We start from the raw sequence: 18,027 nt of genomic DNA, 5'->3' as shown, positions 1-18,027 counted from the left end.
ACCCCGGATGCCTCCTTGACCATGGAGGTTACAAATATTTCTAGGCTGGCATTTGTCCATCTAGACCAAGCCAAGCAACTGGCCCCTTTCCTGTCGTCCCCTGACATAGCCACTGTAACCCATGCAATGGTCACCTCCAGGCTAGACTACTGTAACTCGCGCTATGCTGGCCTGCCCTTGAGTCTGACCTGGAAGCTCCAGTCAGCCCAGAATGCAGTGGCATCGGTCCTGAGGGGAACACCACAGACAGCACATATGCAACTGGTGCTGCACTAGCTACACTGGCCCCCAGTGGAATCCCAGTCATATTCAACCTTTAAGGCCTTAAGTGGTCTGGGACCGTCATATCTTCAGGATTGCTTCTTCTGCCATGTCCCCGGAAGAGCGCTACACTCTGCTGAGAACAGCCCACTGGTGGTCCCTGGCCCTAAAGAGATCCAGCTGTCCTCAACTAGAGCCAAAGCTTTTTCAGACCTGACTCAGACCTGGTGGAACTCTCCGCCAAATGCCAACAGAGCCCGGCAGGACTTGATGCAGCTCCACAGGGCCTGTAAGGCGGAGATGTTCTGCCAGGCTTTGGGTTGAGGACAGCAATGGTTCCCTCATAGCCAGTTCTCCATCCTCGTTTCAGACCACTCCTCACCCCCCTGCGAGTCTACAGCACAGTCCTGAGAGGGGTTGCAAATGTTTGCCGCCGTCTGAAATGTTCTTGGTTCTGTTTTAAACCGCTTTATTGCTGTAAATCGCCTCGAGCCTTGTGCCAGCAGGGAATAGGCAATTCAGAAATTGAAATAACAGCAGCAACCTGCAAGGGGAGCCGAAATAGAATCTGGGCCATGGAATGAGGGGGAGGTTAACCCCTCCTCCACCCACACACCATCTTTTTCTTCATCCCCACCCCACTCCCATCCTGAGCACATATTCCTATGGTCCTTGATGGCCCTTTCCACCACCAATCAGGGCTCTGCTATGCTCTGCTAACTCGCTCGACGCACAGCTACCCTTGAGACTGACCTGGAAACTTCAGCTGGTCCTGATTGCAGTGACAGGGACCCCATTGTGGCACATATCCAACTGGCACTCTGCCAGCTTCACTGACTCCAGATTGAGTACTGGAGCAAGTTTAAGGTTTTGTTTCAACCTTCAGAGCCCTACATATTCTGAGTAACATATCTGTGGGATTGCCTCTCCTGGCATACCTCCCAAAGAGCACTTCGCTTTTCTAATAACAATACACTAACAATCCTGGGACCAAGGAGTGTTTGCCTGGTGTTGACAAGAGACAGAGCCTTTTCAGTGTTGGCTCCAACTTGGTGGAATGCACTTCTAGTTGAGGTTGCAGCCCCGTGGGATTTGGTACAATTCCACTGGGCCTGTAAGATGGAGTTGTGGTTGGGGGAACTTCTGTCAATACAGAACTGCTATCTCTCCCTGGGGCAGCAGTACAGTAAATGTATGGGTCATCATAGAAATTGTATTGCTGGAAATTTTTTTAGTGGATATATTTTAATCTTATATATGTTCTATTTATTATATGTTGGAATCTTCTCTGAGCCCCACATTAGTGGGGGAAAGCGGGATATAAATCTAATAACAAATAATAACAAATAAAATTCTCACTAGGGCAGACCCTGCTTGACTTCCAAGACCTGACAAGATCTTACTAGCCTGGGCCATCCAAGTCAGGGCAGAACCCTAATTACCTGTGTAAAAATGACCTCCTGCAGGGCTTTTTTTTGTAGCAGAAACTCCTTTGCATATTAGGCCACACCCCCTGGTGTAGCCAATCCTCCTGGAGCTGACAGCAGGCCCTGTACTAAGAGCCCTGTAGGCTCCAGGAGGATTGGCTACATCAGGGGTGTGTGGCATAATATGCAAAGGAGTTCCGGCTACAATAAAAGCCCTGGCCTCCTGGATAATTTACGTAGTTTTGAAAACCACCAAATCAAGCCAGGCGTTCCACATCCTTTCCTAGCAGACGGCGTCTCCACTGGCCTGATCCAAGCCAAGCCTCTGCAGAAGGCCAGGCAGGCCAGTGGCAGCGCAGGCCCTGGAGGGGATGCCGGGCACCCCCTGTGCTCCTGACAGCTGAGGGTGTGCTGGGCCCTTGCCAAAGCCTGGCACCCTTTCGCCCACCCCACCCCACCCCTCCACAAGCAGTAGTGTGGCTGCCACGGCTGGAGAACTGGCCCTGCCATGCAGATAAGTTTGTGGTTCAACAGACTGCAGTTGGAACCAGAGACCATTAGTGCTGACAGCATGTGCCTTTTTTCAAAGAGGAAAAGGCTGCCGATTGATATGTGAAAGTTATAAATTTGCTTAGGAAGCAGGATCCTCTCAGAGGGAGATCTGGAACAGTGGATTATGGTTCAAGTGCCCCTTTCTGCAGAATTCTGTCATGTTTTGTTTTTCTAACCCCAAGCAGCCTGGGCGAGCTGCCAATCGGACTGGAAGACAGGAATCTGGGAAGAAGAAGTCGCACAGCCCTTCCCCTGTCTGGTCCTCTTTCAAGTCAAAATCACTCTCCTCAAAATGCGTTTTCTTCGGTAGCAGGGCGCAGAGAGGAGGGATTCCCCCCAGGTTAAAAAAAAAAGTATCTTGTTGAGAGCAGGCTTCAGTTTTGAAAGGACTGGATGGTGGGTGTGTCTGCACAGACGCCTCTTTCCCAGGGCTGCTTTGTTTTCAAGTGGGTAAAGAATTCAGACTAGCACTTCATTTGAACCTGGGTTTTTATGACTACTGGTAGCAAATATTTCAATCTGCTGGTAGCAGTGTTTCAAGCCAGCAGGATTTACCTGTGACAGGGGACCCCACGGGCACCGCAGTACCCCTTCACACCTTTCCTGGTGCCCTTCAAGGATTTTGAGACAGTGGGTGGCTCCAAGTGGGGCATTTGCCCAGCAGGGCATCTAATTGGCCATTGGAGATTTGATTGGCTGCGCATATTTTTTAAACAGTTCTGTTTTTGCTTTAGTAGCCACCACAGCACAAGGAGCTTCACTGCGTGACTGAAGGAAAGCTGTGGCAGCCATTTTGTCGCGGCTCCACCCCCTTTGGTAGCCATTATGTGGCTGCACTCACCACACTATGTTAGCGTTCCAAAGGTGCCCACAAGCTCAAAAAGGTTGGGGACCCCTGAGCCATGGGATGTATTTTCTCCCCATCCCCCACAAAAGAGCCTTGCTCTCTCTAGAAAGCAAGTTTTTGCACATGGCTCACTCGTATTGTTTGCAACAGGGCTGTTTCCGGGTGAGTGGGGATGGGAGTTCTTGATGCAGAGATTGGATGGGCCAAGATCTCTTTCCTTCCTCTTGCATTGGAGCAGAGCTCTGTTCAGTGGTGGAATATGCCATCAAGTTACAGCTGACTTGTGGAGGCCCCGTAGCGTTTCCAAGGCAAGAGACAGAGATGGTTTGCCCTTTGCAGCTAGAGTCCCTTGGTGGTCTTCCATCCAAGTACTAAGCAGGCCTGACCCTGCTTAGCTCCTGAGATCAGGACAGAGGCAAAGAGAGGTGGTTTGCAATTGCCTGCCTCTGCATAACTACCTTGGACTTCCATGGTGGCCTCCCTGCTTAGCTTCCAAAATCTGAGCTCCTGACCTCGGTCCCCCATTTCCCTCCCTGCCTCTCAGTCATCTGTTGGATGGTGGGAAGGAGGTGGGCTCTGCAGCCATCCTGTTGCCGTGTCCGAAGGTTAATAGATTGAGTTGGCTCTTGGTAAATCAAAAGCAACTGTGCTTTACGGGAGGTGATCTTTATTCTCTGTTTTCCAGTACTGCAAGAGAATACAGGGAAAACTAGCGAGAGCTTCAGTATTGGGTGACTGCTTTTGGAAACTCTGCCAGCCTGATTCTCAACTGGGATGAATTTATGGAACTCTAGTAAAGGCTGCGGCATGGAGCTAAATTGTGCTTTTTCAATTCACAGAAGTGGTATCTTATAAAGTGCAGAACAGTGGGGAAATCAGGCTAAATAACACTTTTAGAATTATAACTTCCAGAAGCTTTCATCTTCTTCAAATATCATGCATCTTGCTCGAATTAAGAGTAATTGAACTGGGATGTCTTGGAGTTTGCAGTTTGCTGTTCAGATGGAAGCCGCCATGCCTTTGAGAGCCATCAGAAGCTGGAGAGAGAGAAGCCCTCTGTGCCAGTCATTTCACATTCAGTAGAGCACAGATTGGGAGATGTTTGTGGCGAAGAAACCATTGAATGGGCACCTGCTCAGCTTTTTCTTCTCTTTCTGTTGATGTCAGGAGGTGGCAGAACCCCTTTTGGACTTGAAGGAAGGAATGGACCAGCTGGGGAACAATAAGACCTTGGGATTTGTCCTCTCTACTCTGCTAGCTATTGGAAATTTCCTCAATGGAACCAATGTAAGCTTTTCCTCCACCATTATTTGATTATCATGTTTCTGACCTGTAGTTGCAATTAGACAAATCAGTGCTCCTGCACATATTGAAGCTGCTACATACTCCTGGCTGGTTTGGCAAGTAAAGACAATCCCTAGTTGGCCCATTGCAGTGCGATGTCAGACTTGTGGCTCATGCTAATCTAAGTAAGGAAAGCGAGGAAGGCACATGTGAGCACACACAGCTCGTTCCTGGGACATCAAACCATCCTTGGACATACCAGCAGTGTTGGCACTAAATGCAAAAGCTTTGACTTTTTCCCACATAGGAGTTATTCGTATGAATGTCAGAAAGTGAAATGGTGTCCTGGGTCATACTGGGGTGCTGGGAGCAGAATCCTGCTGCTGAGGACTGAGTGCAGGTTGTGCCCAGGGCTGGTTCTCAGGCCAAGCCACCGGAGTGGCTGCTTGGATTAGATGGTCGCTCCCAGCTGTCAGTAACGCCACAGTGCCCAGCAGCCCCTCCCAGGCCTGCAGCAGCCAAGCCCAAGGCAGTTCCTGCAGCAGCAGCAGCAAGGGGCCGGGGGGGGGGTGTGTGGCTTGGCTTAGGCTGGGCTGGCTTGGTAGTAGTGTCAGTTCATAAGGTTCTGGTTTGACTTCCAACTGGGGCCCCATTACTGTGCCACTCAGAGCGTAGTGGGAGCCCTCAAGAGCCAAGTCTCTCTGCACAGTCACTTCCCTCTATGCCCAGCAACCTGTGGAACCGCTTCTTGGTCACACTGTGGTGAAATACAGACACATAAAGATCCAGTAACTGATTGTGTGGATGTCTTCACATCTTGCACACATTTGTGCCGAACGTTTCTGCCCAGTTGTCTCTGGCTGTGGTCACACACGTAAATAATGCACTTTCAACCTGTTTTCAGTGTACTTTTCAACTGGATTTTGCCCGTTTACACAGTAAAATCCAGTTGGAAAGTGGACTGAAAGTGGATTATTTAGTGTGTGTGATCACAGCCTCCACAGGCTATCAAGTTGCAGCCAGTTTATGGCAACCCCTCATGGGGCTTTCATGGCAAGAGACGTTGAGGGGTGGCTTGCCATGGCCTGCCTTGGTGTAGCTACCCGGGACTTCCCATCCAAGTACTAAGCAGGCTCTTCAAGTCTGGGCTGACCTGGCCCATCCGGGTTAGGGCTGTCTGTAAGGACAGAGGGAATATCACAATGCCACATGCAGTGGGAGGGGTGCATCCCACTCAATGCACAGCAGCCAAGAAGGTCTGAGCGCCTGCTCCGGCTGCAACACCACTGAGGATGTTCTCCGCAGCTGAGAACGAAACGTCTGGAAGAAAAACTTTCTCCAGTAGAACACGGCACTTGAGCCCGAAAGATTCTACAAACCCTAATAATCAGGATCTTTAATTGTTTAAGAGGTTTTTTTAAATGTTCACTTTCTCTTGAAAAATGTGTCTTAATCCACAAAGAAGCCCCCAGAAGGGACCTTTTGTCACTTTGTATATTTCATTCTTGCCTGTAACTGATAGTTTTGGGTAAATTACTTCTAACTTAAGCATAACGAAAAGAGAGATAAATCTCCTGATTTTTAAACAGTGTATTTCCCCTCCCCAGCCTGAAACCTATTGAGACAATTCTCTTCTCCTCCTCACACATCTTATGTTGGAATTTTCCTAAAGAAAATTGGCTCAGAGCAGGGCACAGTTCATGATAACCCTCCCCCCCTTCCTTCCTTCTCTTGATGCAGGCCAAAGCCTTTGAACTGAGCTACCTCGAGAAGGTTCCAGAAGTAAAGGACACGGTGCATAAGCAGTCTCTTCTACATCATGTCTGCACAATAGTGGTGGAGAAATTCCCAGACAGTACAGACCTTTATTCTGAGATTGGGGCCATCACTAGGTCAGCCAAGGTATGTCTTTGAGCGCAAGGAAATTTCCTTTTTCTGTGACAGACAAGATCTTTATCAGCCTCTGTGAGGAGAAAAAATGGTGTCGGTGAAACAGTCAAGTTTTGCTTTCTTGCCTGTTTTCTTTACTCTTTTATAGAAGCACAGCAAACGCTTAGAAATATGGCTTTGTTTATATCATTCCCTTGGAATTTTTAGGATCTAGGAACTTTTTTTTCTGGCACCTTTTCCTCCTTCATTTTTCTGTCAAATGGTTTTCTCATCAAGGCCTGTTAACAAGCAGACCATTCCTTGAGACCAAAGCCAATGCACTCTTATAGAGAGCTTTAATAATATTATAAAGCAATTAATGGGACAAATAGTTCTGTGAGAAGTGCTGTGCCGGCCAGGAATTGGGACCACTTTGCATGTGGCCATAGTTCTGTGTAAACCCCTCCCCCCACCTCAAGGTAGCTCTCCGTCCTCCCACTGCAGGACACCAAGGCAAGTGGTGGTCTTCTCCATTTAAGAAACCAGGTGTTTATGCCAGTCCTAGGCTGCAGCCCTCATCATGTGGGAAGTTAGAAATCATCCATTACTTTGGTTTCAGTATCTAGTGGGTCATCCCTGATGAGTTCCAGGAGTTGGAGAAACAAAGAGCTTCCTCAGCACACACACAGGGGTTTTATTGGTTCCCATCCCAGCAGACTCTTCATCTTTTCCTATTTGTATTTGTGTCTGCTTTGCCCCTTGTCACTTAGGTGCAACTAGGACTTTCAGTAGGCCACCACTGACTACCTATTGTCCTTCTGGATGTCTCTGTGCTTGAGAGGGAGTCATGCTCATTCCTTCTTCTCTTTCTCCATGATCTGGGGTGTAAAATATTTCACCACGAAGTCCACCCACCTTTCAGAACATTTTGCTTCAATTTTACACAGATTATATTAACTTTCCTGCTCAGGGTGGTGTTAGAGGGAAGAAATCTGACACTGTCAGCTTTTAAAACAGGAATGAAAAGAGAGCCATCTTCGAGAAGGAATATTCCTCCTTTCCTGTGTATGACAGCCACATGAGTTGCCGTTGTTGTGATTGGGACACTGCTTAATAATGAGATGACCGGCCACCAGAGGGAAGGCCACTTCTCCATTTTTTTAACTAAGAGAAGGAGGTGCTGGAACAGAGACGGCAGCAGCCATGACAGCCCGAGCAGTGGACATTGTGTGTACAGATGGCAAGAAGGAAGGATTGTCAGGACAGCAGAGATGTGTTGTATTCTGGGGGGAGGACACTGAGAGGGGGACCTAACTGAGAAAGTCATGGCTGAAGGCAAACAATGGGTCTTTTGCAAGGGTAATTGGTAAGGCAGCTGTGCAAGGAGTGAAAGTTGGATGCCCAAGTGTTTGTGTGAGGCTGAGCTCATATGTTTGGGCTTGAAGGGAGGGGGGTGGCCCAGAGCGTCCGAATTAAAGCAAAAGAGAGAGTTCTTCTTCCAGGTTTATCTCGGTCTGCCTTCCATTCTGTCTCAGTTTGTGTAGTATGAACTCTGTTCATTCCTAAAGTGCCTGGGGCCCTGCGTTTTCAAACTCAGAAATGGATTATTGTAGCAATCCCTATTCCCTCTGACTCCTGGCTGCCACAAATCAACGATTTGGAAGCTGGAAGCCCTCCAGGCTGCTTAATAGGGCAGACTCCAAGTATGAGAAATCTTATTTAAGGAAAATTGGCATAAATAAAGTATGAATATTTCATTGAGAGTTACATTACAGCTTGGACTCCATATGACCCATATATATCTTGCAAAAACTTCAAGGAAGTTAAACAATAGAGGCTGAGAGTTTCCCTTGTGTAGTGTTTTTCCCTGCTAGGTGAACTTATTGAGAAAAAGAATTGAGTGTATTCTTTTCTGAAAATAAGAACTGAATATATTCCTTTTCAGTAACTGGCTTTCTAAGGAAAGGAAAGGTCCCCTGTGCAAGCACCAGTCGTTTCCAACTCTGGGGTGACGTTGCTTTCACAACGTTTTCACGGCAGACTTTTTACGGGGTGGTTTGCCATTGCCTTCCCCAGTCTTTTACACTTTTCCGCCCAGTAAGCTGGGTCCTCATTTTGCCGACCTCGGAAGGATGGAAGGCTAAGTCAACCTTGGGCTGGCTACCTGAACCCAGCTTCCGCCGGAATCAAACTCAGGTCGTGAGCAGAGAGTTCAGACCACAGTACTGCAGTACTGCTGCTTTACCACTCTGCGCCGCGGGGCTGCTTTAACAGGCATTCTAACCTACAACTAAATTGTTTGCATCTGTTTTCTAAGGAACCAAATTCTGACAGATTTTTTAAATTTTGGTTTTTTGAGTTGAAGAAATATATACATAACTACAGATTCTGTGATCTGTTGGCATCTGAGTGTGAGCTAAGTGAAAGTAGCCATTTCTTATATTACCACAGGTGATTTTTGCACCCCATTGCAAAACTAGTCTGCACATGAATCTATCATTCCCTCCTTTTTCTGTTCCTCCCACAGATCTCCATGGACTCCCATCTCTATTATCCGCCCCCCCCATGCACACACACATAAATATATTGCATTAACTAAAATGAGTGGTTAGAGGTTTTTCCCCCGTTATGTCATCAAAAAAAGGGGGAAGGTCATCTTACATTTGCCTACAAGTTACACTTACATTGAGTAAAATGTTTGTGAGTGAAACCAGAGCTTTTTGTGTGTAGAAAAAGCCCAGCAGGAACTCATTTGCATATTAGGCCACAACCCCTGACACCAAGCCAGCTGGAACTGCGTTCCTGTGCGTTCCTGCTCAAAAAAAGCTCTTGAGTGTAACATTTTTAGTGGGGGGGGGAGGGTTAATGTACATGCAGGGTTGTCTTCATTGAGGAAATATAGTACATATACACATGCATTTCTTCCTTTTTACCAACCCGGATCCTTTGCTCTCAAAACAATATTAACCTCCCCTTTTTCTGCTCTCTCCTGTACACACATTCTCTCTAACAATAGAATTAAGCACTGTCAGGTCACTGCCAACTTATGGCCACCACATAGGGCTTTCAAGGCAAGCGACGTCCAGAGGTGCTTTGCCAGTTTGGTGTAGTGGTCAAGTGTGCGGACTCTTATCTGGGAGAACCGGGTTTGATTCCCCACTCCTCCACTTGCACCTGCTAGCATGGCCTTGGGTCAGCCATAGCTCTGGCAGAGGTTGTCCTTGAAAGGGCAGCTGCTGTGAGAGCCCTCTCCAGCCCCACCCACCTCACAGGGTGTCTGTTGTGGGGGGGGAAGGGAAAGGAGATTGTAAGCTGCTCTGAGACTCTTCGGAGTGAAGGGTGGGATATAAATCCAATATCTTCATCTACCTCACAGGATGTCTATTGTGGGGGAGGAAGGTAAAGGAAATTGTGAGCCGCTCTGAGACTCTTCGGAATGGAGGGTGGGATATAAATCCAATATCTTCCTCACATCTACCTCACAGGGTGTCTGTTGTGGGGGAGGAAGGGAAAGGAGATTGTGAGCCGCTCTGAGACTCTTCAGAGTGGAGGGCGGGATATAAATCCAATATCTTCATCTACCTCACAGGGTGTCTGTTGTGGGGGAGGAAGGGAAAGGAGATTGTGAGCCGCTCTGAGACTCTTCGGAGTGGAGGGCGGGATATAAATCCAATATCTTCATCTACTTCACAGGGTGTCTGTTGTGGGGGAGGAAGGGAAAGGAGATTCTAAGCCGCTCTGAAACTCTTCGGAGTGGAGGGGAGGATACAAATCCAATATCTTCATCTACCTCACAGGGTGTCTATTGTGGGGGAGGAAGGGAAAGGAGATTGTGAGCCGCTCTGAGACTCTTCGGAGTGGAGGGCAGGATATAAATCCAATATCATCATCTTCTTCATCTTCTTGCCATTGCCAGCTTCTGCACAGCCATCTGGGACTCCCTGGGTGGTCTCCCATCCAAGAACTAACCGGGGTTGACCCTTAGCTTCTGACGAGCTTGGGCTAGTGAGGGCTCTTCATCCACAAAACCCACATAATGTCCACTGTCACATCTGGTATGGCCTTGACTATGTGCTAAACAATAGCAGCCGTTTCTCATATTCGGTTTTTTAAATATCACTGAATTTTGTCAACAGTCACTATTATAGTCATATAATTTGCTCATGCCACCTTGTGCCATGTTTAGCTTTCAGGTAATCCACAGGTTTAGCGCAGAGACTTTGTTGGGTGTATAAAGCTGTCGCTGCATAAACCAAAATATGATGTGTGTTCATTACATTACACTAAAAAGGGAAAGGCAGTTCCCTGTGCAAGGAGCAGTCATTTCCGACTCCGGGATGACATTGCTTTCACAGCGTTTTAACTACAGGTACCAAAATCTGGCATTTAAATAAATACTGGATAGTGTTTTGTGTAATAAAGCTTTGTTGACTTCGGTCTGGAGACTTTGACATGCGCATTGGGTGATTGCCTTATGGTGCATTACAGCATTTTTTCTGGCATTGGACTAAAAAAAAAAAACAGGACAGAATTTGGGCACAGAGTGTAGGAACAAACGTAGAAATATCAGAGTAACACTTGCTGCTTAGAACAAAGTTGGGAGTCCAGTGGCACCTCTCAGACTAACGCAGTTTAATTCTGAGTTATAAGCTTTCGTGTGCCTGCACACTGTGTTCCGTTGCTTCAGACAAAGATGGCCACCCACTGAACACGCTTCTTAGTTTCAAGTTTGGAATCTTAGCAGCAAAAATATAAAGTAAGATAGTGGGACAGAGTTGTTGTTGAAGCCAGCTCTGCTTAGCGGTGCATGCTGGGAACTTGGTTGCGCAAAAGCAGGGCTGACTAGTGGCTGGAAGAGAGGTTGCCTTCACCCTGCACTCCAGGAAAAAGAAAATCAATCATTACTCATCCCATGGCCATTCTTCAGGTGTTATTTTTAAAAAAGGAGATCTGAAACGACCATCACATAATTCATAAACACAGATCTCTGTCTGTTTTGTTTCTTCTAAAACAGCCATCATAGGAACAGCAATAGACAGTCCGTGCATGGAGCATTTATTCTTATTATCTATGTTTAGATTTTAGCTTTCTCACATCCCTGGCAGTTGTTCTCTCTTACATCTTGTTGACATTCTGGCCTGTGCTGCCTTCATTCTAGTTCTTGACAAAAGAGTCTAAATTTTGTAAAGCACAAATATATTAGTAAACAAAAGCTACAATCCTACAAACACCTTCGGGGAAATGAGTCCCATTGAATAAAATGAAACTTCTGAGTAAATCTGTTTAGGATTGCTCATTAGTTCATTCAAAGTAAGGACGTGGATGGCTTCCAGCACTGCCAGGCCACCACAGCACCCCACACAGCTGGCCGGTGGGGGGCCTCACAGGCAACCTGAAAGAGCTCAGGCAAGTGTCATGGCAGCATTGGGACTGCCCCAGGTTGTTCCAGCCCCCCAAAATGAAGCAGGCCGCATGCTGGATTTGATTTTCTGTGCAGGTGTTGATCTGCATACTGCAGTTAAAATTGAACTGGTGCCATGCAATGCCCCCTCTAAGCTGCGGAGATTTGTCGGCAAAAATTGTCCTTCATGAGTCCTTAGTGCCAGACCATGAGGCAAAAGCACTCAGGTCCACTCTGGAGATCAGGTCTCTCCGCTCCTGCATTTTCCAGGCTCAGGGCAGGTAACAACTTAAAATCTTGACCATTAATTTGTTAAAATCCTAAACATTTATCAAAATTATAAATTACAATCCAAACAGCATTGATTAAACACAAGACGGCTACATCCCTTCCACTGGCTGAAGCATGCTAATAGACGCTGAATTCACAGGCATTTCATACAGTAAGCAGTGTAGAAACAGGTCTGGGCCAATGTATAGCAAGAGGGGCAGGGCAAGTCAGACATCCGAGCCTCACCAAAAAGACTACCTATCCCTGTCCACTATATTGGTAGACCTGGCTTCTGGAGAAGAGGTCTACTTATCCCTTGCCACTATAGACCTGGCCTCCAGAGAGCAGGTCTACCAATATAGTGGAAGGTGATGGGTAGACCTGGACTTAGACCTGCACTGAGTCTAAAATCTCCTGTGCTAAGGGCTAGAAAGTGACGCACCAGCTCCTTCTAGCACAGCTTAGTGGGAACATTGGTGCCATGGTTAGATCATTGCCTCTTTCAAGTTGGTCTGAGATTTGTGGGTCCCCTCTGCAAAGGCAGCAAGCCGATCTATGCTCACCCATGAAGACTTATGGTTTGCTCTCTCTCTCTGTCTCTGTTGGTTGCCTTAACAGAGGCTGTAGTTAAGACCATTGTTGAAAAAGCTTTCCTTAGATTAAAAGGAACTAGCCAATTACTGCCCAGAGTCAAATTTACCATTCCTTGGAAAGGTGATTGAGAGAGCAGTTGCTGATCAGCTTCAGGTCTTTTTGGATGAGACTTCCACGCTTGATCCATTCCCGTCTGACTTTCTGCCTGGTTTTGGGACAGCCCTTGTAGCTTTTCTGGACAACCTCTGGCTGCAGTCGGATTGAGGCAGTTCAGCACTTCTGATCTTGTTGGATCTTTCTGCAGCATTTGATACAGTGAACCACTTGATTTTGGTCTGCCCTTGGGATTTGTGGCAGGGCCTTATCTTGGTTGGCCTCATTTTTCCAAAGACAGCCACAGGGTGTTCTTAAGGCACAGGGGGTCTTCTGTGTGGCACCCCTTGGTCTGCGGGGTACTCAGGGATTGGTCCTGCCCTCAGTGTTGGTTGACATCTGTGTGTGCCCTCTAGCAGAGCTCAACAGGGGGTTGGTTGCTACCAGTATGCTGATGACACCCAGCTCTTCCTCCCATTGGATAAACAACCAGAAGCTGCTCTCTCTTCTCTGACCCAGTGCCTGGACACCGTGGTTGGATGGCTGAGGCAGAGCTGGCTGAAACTTAATCCATCCGAGACTGAAGTCATCTGGCTGGGTTAGACTGGGCTTGTAGGGGGCCTGCAGCTTCTGTCTCTGGACAGGGTCCAGCTCTCATTGGTGGGCTCCGTGAAGAGTCTGGAATCTGGCTGGATGCCTCTCTTACCTTGGACACAGGTGTCCACAGTTGCAGGGCTGGCTTTTCGGTCTAGGTCAGGCCTGCCAGCTCGCTTCAGCTCACTCACCTCCCCCCCCCCCACGGAGTAGCCAGCAGTCTGCAATTTGAATAGACATATCATTTGACATCTGTTTTTATACTGTTCTAATCTCTTGTATATTTTTAAATATGTTTTTACTGTAATTGTTCTGTTGTAACTGTTTTGAATATGTTGTACATCATCCAGAGCCCTGCTAATGCAGGGATTCAAAGATCCATAAATTTGATTAATCAATCAAATCAATTTACCATATTTTTGGACCATAAGACGCACTTTCCCCCCAAAAAAAGTGGGGGGGGGAGTGTGTGCGTCTTATGGAGTGAAGGTACCTTCCTCCGGGGGGGGCGATCCGTTGCCTCCGCCTCCGATCCCGGCACTTCCCCCGCGCCTGCCTGCCTGGCTCCAGCTTCTTCCAGCAAGCGCTGGGATCGCTCCACGCTGCCCCCACCGCAAACCCAGCGCTTCGCGAGCGCCGGCTGCGGAGAGGGCAGAGTGCTTCCGCCGTGCCTGTCTGCCTGGCTCCAGCTCTGACGCTTACAGCAAGTGCTGGGATCGGAGGGCGGAGGGAGCGATCCTGGCGCTTGCTGTAAGCGTCAGAGCTGGAGCCAGGCAGACAGGCACGGAGGAAGCACGCTGCCCTCTCCGCAGCCGGCGCTCGCGAAGCGCTGGGTTTGCGGTGGGGGCAGCGTGGAGCGATCGCAGCGCTTGCTGGAAGAAGCTGGAGCCAGGCAGGCAGGCGCGGGGGAAGCGCCGGGATCGGAGGCGGAGGCAGCGGATCAACCCCCCCCCCCCCCCCGGAGGAAGGTGCGTCCTATGGTCCGGAGCGCCTTATGGTCCGAAAAATACGGTATGTGTCCCAGCTGGACCTGGCCACAGTGATTCACACCAGAACAGGCTATTGCAATTCACTTTATGCAGAGTTGGCCTTGAAGGCACTTTGAAGAGTTCTGGTCAGAACATCTTGGTCTTCACATATAGAGCCTGTCTTGAAGCAGCGGCATTGGCTGCCCGTTGGTTTCCAGGTCAAATTCAAGGTGTTGGTTTTTATCTTTAAAGCCTTAAATGCAGGGCCAGCCCCAGGCTTTTTGGTGCCCTAGGCGAGCCCACCCCACCAGCCTCCCCCCTACCAACAGCTCCCCCACCAGCCCCCTGCCCCTGACTTCCTGCCACACCTGCCCATTGGGACACAGCCTTTGTTCCCCTCCCTTGCACAGAGAAGCAGCAGCTTCCAGAGCACCCTTCCTCCACCCCCACCCCCCACATGGAGAAGCAACAGCTTCAGAGCGGCTGCATCTAACAGAAGGAGCCGGGACTGAGGAAGAAAAGAGCCAGTATGCACACGAACGGAGGGAGGAACAAGGCAAAACGCAACCCACAATCAGGCCTCAGTGGAGCCACAGCTTGTGAGAGGAGCAAACTCGAGCTGCCACCACTGCGCCCGGCTACCCAAGAGGAGGAGAAGAAAGAAGGTGACCGAGAGGGAGGGAGAGAGGGTGGCACCAAGCTCCTGCACGTGCTCACTTATCTGGCAGGCTCTCCCTCTCCCTCGTCCTCCTCTGCAGTGGTGCTGCTAGCGGTTCCTCACTGGGTGGGAGTGGGCTTGAGGCGCAGAGCCAGTGGCGGTGCCTGTGGAGACAATGAGGGTGGGGGTGACTGAGAGGCCACCATGTTGGGTGCTGGAGGAATGCCCTCTCAGGTGAGACCTGGCCCCTGTGGGATCTCCCTAGGCTCCCCAGACTGAGCATTTCTGTCAGGCCTTTCCCAGTTTAGTGTATTTTGGCAGGCTTAATGTTAGATCCACCACTATCAGTTGTGAATTGTTTGCTTTGTATACTCTATATTTTATATTGTTTTAACTATATTTTTACCTCTGTTTTTATACTGCTTTGAGCCACACTTTGTGGGGGAAGGACAGCATATACATTGAAACAATAGATAAATAAACACAGCCAGCAACATGGGACACTCTGATGTTTGAGTAAAAAAGGCATCTACCATGCAGTTTTTGCTCAAATTTCAAAGCATCCTGTGTTCCCTGCGACATGATAACTTCACTTCTGGTGCTCACCAGAAGTAGCATCACTGCAGCACCAGCCTGGGACTTCCCTCCCCGCCAGTTAGTCCTTCCCCCACCCCCCAGACACTCACCGGATTGCCAGGATGGAGCTGGGAACTCTGAAGCCCCAGGGTGGTGTGTCTGTGCCATCCTGAGCCTTGGCATGGCTTTCAGGGTGTAGAATCTGCATGGTGTGGTTGTTTTTAACATACCTCAACTCTGATTGTAAGTGACGGGCTAAGCTGCACCTTATGCAAGAGAGTCAGCTGTGGTCTCCCAGCAGTATTTTCCCACTGGAAAGCATCCAGGTTGAATGGATGGACCAGCAGTGGGGAAGGACAGCTTATCCCTGTCTCCCTCTGCAGCTTATTCACCCACTATCACCCTTCTTAAGGTACTTCTCTCCACACAGAATAAAAAGGAGCAGGGAACTCATGCTTTGAACATATATATGAACATATGAAGCTGCCTTATACTGAATCAGACCTTTGGTCCATCAAAGTCAGTATTGTCTTCTCAGACTGGCAGCGGCTCTCCAGGGTCTCAAGCTGAGGTTTTTCACACCTATTTGCCTGGACCCTTTTTTGGAGATGCCGGGGATTGAACCTGGGACCTTCTGCTTCCCAAGCAGATGCTCTACCACTGAGCCACCGTCCCTCCCTAAGGAATAAGGGAATATTCCTTTCCTCCCCAAGGAATAAGAACAGTTTGCAGGAGTTTGGGTTTGAGTAGAAAGACAGCAGGAAGAGTTAGGAAACGGGCCAACTAACCCCCTCAGTAGGAGCATCTGAAAGTGGTGATTCGGTTTTTTTTAAAGGGGGACTATTCCTGCATCCCCCACTTAATGTCTAGTTTGATCCTTGAAGCAGAATGTGTTGATGAGTCTCCGCTGATTCCTGGTGACCTCTGGCAGTTCTGCTGTGGTCTTCTTCCACCCAGCCTTCTTGGATGTCTCCCATCCGAGTGCTGACTGCAGCTGACCCTGCTTGCTCAGTTCCCAGCCTCTGCCAAGCTCAGGTCAGTTCGGCTGCCAGCCTGCCTGGGGAATGAGCACCCTGTCAATTAGCTGGCGCTCAAAGGGCACCTCTGCCAGTGGTCTGACCAGAGCAAATGTGTTGTCGGTGTGCCCTCATTTCACAAATGAGTCAGGATTTTGAAAAGGACCTCATATTTTCACATTATTTACCATTCCCTGTCAGGCCAAGGAATGAATTGTACTTTCAAATGTTAGGTAGGAAAAATCCCATCACCGAATTGGCAAATACAACCGGCTTTTTAAAGACGGGCCTGGTAGCAACGCTGCCAAAGGCCTCATCATTATTCCATGCGCTTTGGGGAAGCTGCAGTCTGGACTGTGAGCGACGCATATTTAAGGAAACACACTTAACTAGTAAAGTATTTGCTTCTTTATTGCTCAAGTTGATCTTTGCTCCTTGATTACCAGGAAAGGTCTCAGCAGCCTCCTCCTCAATTAACAATTTATTTTTCATGAAAAAAAAATCGACATTGACGGAACTGGGAGAAAGTGCTGGAGTGATCGATCTCTGTAAGTGTTCTGTTTGTATCAGAGAGGTGGAGTGATTTAGATTTTGAAAAGGCTCCCTTGCCTTGTGATATAGAATCACAGAATCATAGAGTTGGAAGGGACCTCCAGGGTCATCTAATCCAACCTCCTGCACAATGCAGGAAATTCAGAAATACTCCCCCCCCCCCCTCACACATACATACACACACATCCCCAGTGACGCCTGCTTTATGCCCAGAAGATAGCAAAACCCTCCAGGATCCCTTGCCAATCTGACCTGGATAAAAATTTCTGACTGACCCCAAAGTGTCAATCAGCATTTCCCTGGGTATGTAAGAAGGGGCCACAAGAACTAAGCACTGATACAACCCTTCCTGCCCCCCTTCTCATGGTCTTCCGAATTCACAAAATCAGCATTTCTGCCAAATGGCCATCTAGACTGTTTTAAAACCTCCAAGGAAGGAGGAAGTCTGTTCCAGACATCCAGAGTCATCTAGTCCAACCCCCTGCACAATGCAGGAAACTCACAAACACCTCCTCCTAAATTCACAGGATCTTCATTGCTGTCAGATGGCCATCTAGCCTCTGTTTAAAAACCTCCAAGGAAGGAGAGCCCACCACCTCCCACGGAGGAACCCTGTTCCACTTAGGGTTGCCAAGTCCAATTCAAGAAATATCTGGGGACTTTGGGGGTGGAGCCAGGAGACTTTGGGGGTGGAGCCAGGAGACATTGAGGGAGGAGCCAGGAACAAGGGTGTGACAAGCATAATTGAACTCCAAGAGAGTTCTGGCCATCACATTTAAAGGGACAGCACACGTGCTTACATTTCAGTATTGATCTTTATCTTAGTCACTGGTTTCCTTACCAGCCCACTCCTCAGAACTTCACTCATACCCCCAACCAAGCTAAGGGAGCAAAGGCTACTCAGCTCTTGTTGAGCCCCACCGGCCCCTGTCATTAGGCGAGCGGATGGGGCTGAGGGCACCGGTCTGCCCTGAGATCCCTCCTACTCCCCGAGAAGAGCAGACTACTGTTAGAACCGCCAGCCTCCCCTCAGAGCGCTAACCCCTTCCCAGCGACTGAAAACCG

General features: G+C 48.6%; 1 protein-coding gene across 7 annotated transcripts in view; it reads left to right on the top strand.

Moving 5' to 3' along the window:
• The window catches only part of FHOD3 (formin homology 2 domain containing 3), a 407,856-nt gene that overhangs the window by 356,918 nt on the left and 32,911 nt on the right, over positions 1 to 18,027 (top strand). For all 7 annotated transcript variants that reach the window (XM_060247836.1, XM_060247834.1, XM_060247833.1 and 4 more), the window contains 2 exons: positions 4,255 to 4,374; positions 6,112 to 6,273. In XM_060247836.1, coding sequence (XP_060103819.1) covers positions 4,255 to 4,374; positions 6,112 to 6,273 — 282 coding nt within the window. The remainder of the gene's footprint in view (positions 1 to 4,254; positions 4,375 to 6,111; positions 6,274 to 18,027) is intronic.

The sequence above is a fragment of the Heteronotia binoei genome, chromosome 10, assembly GCF_032191835.1.
Source record: "Heteronotia binoei isolate CCM8104 ecotype False Entrance Well chromosome 10, APGP_CSIRO_Hbin_v1, whole genome shotgun sequence".
Classification (NCBI taxonomy): Eukaryota; Metazoa; Chordata; class Lepidosauria; order Squamata; family Gekkonidae; genus Heteronotia; species Heteronotia binoei.
Note: the sequence above shows the minus strand (reverse complement) of the source record. Positions and strands in the feature narration are given on the sequence as shown.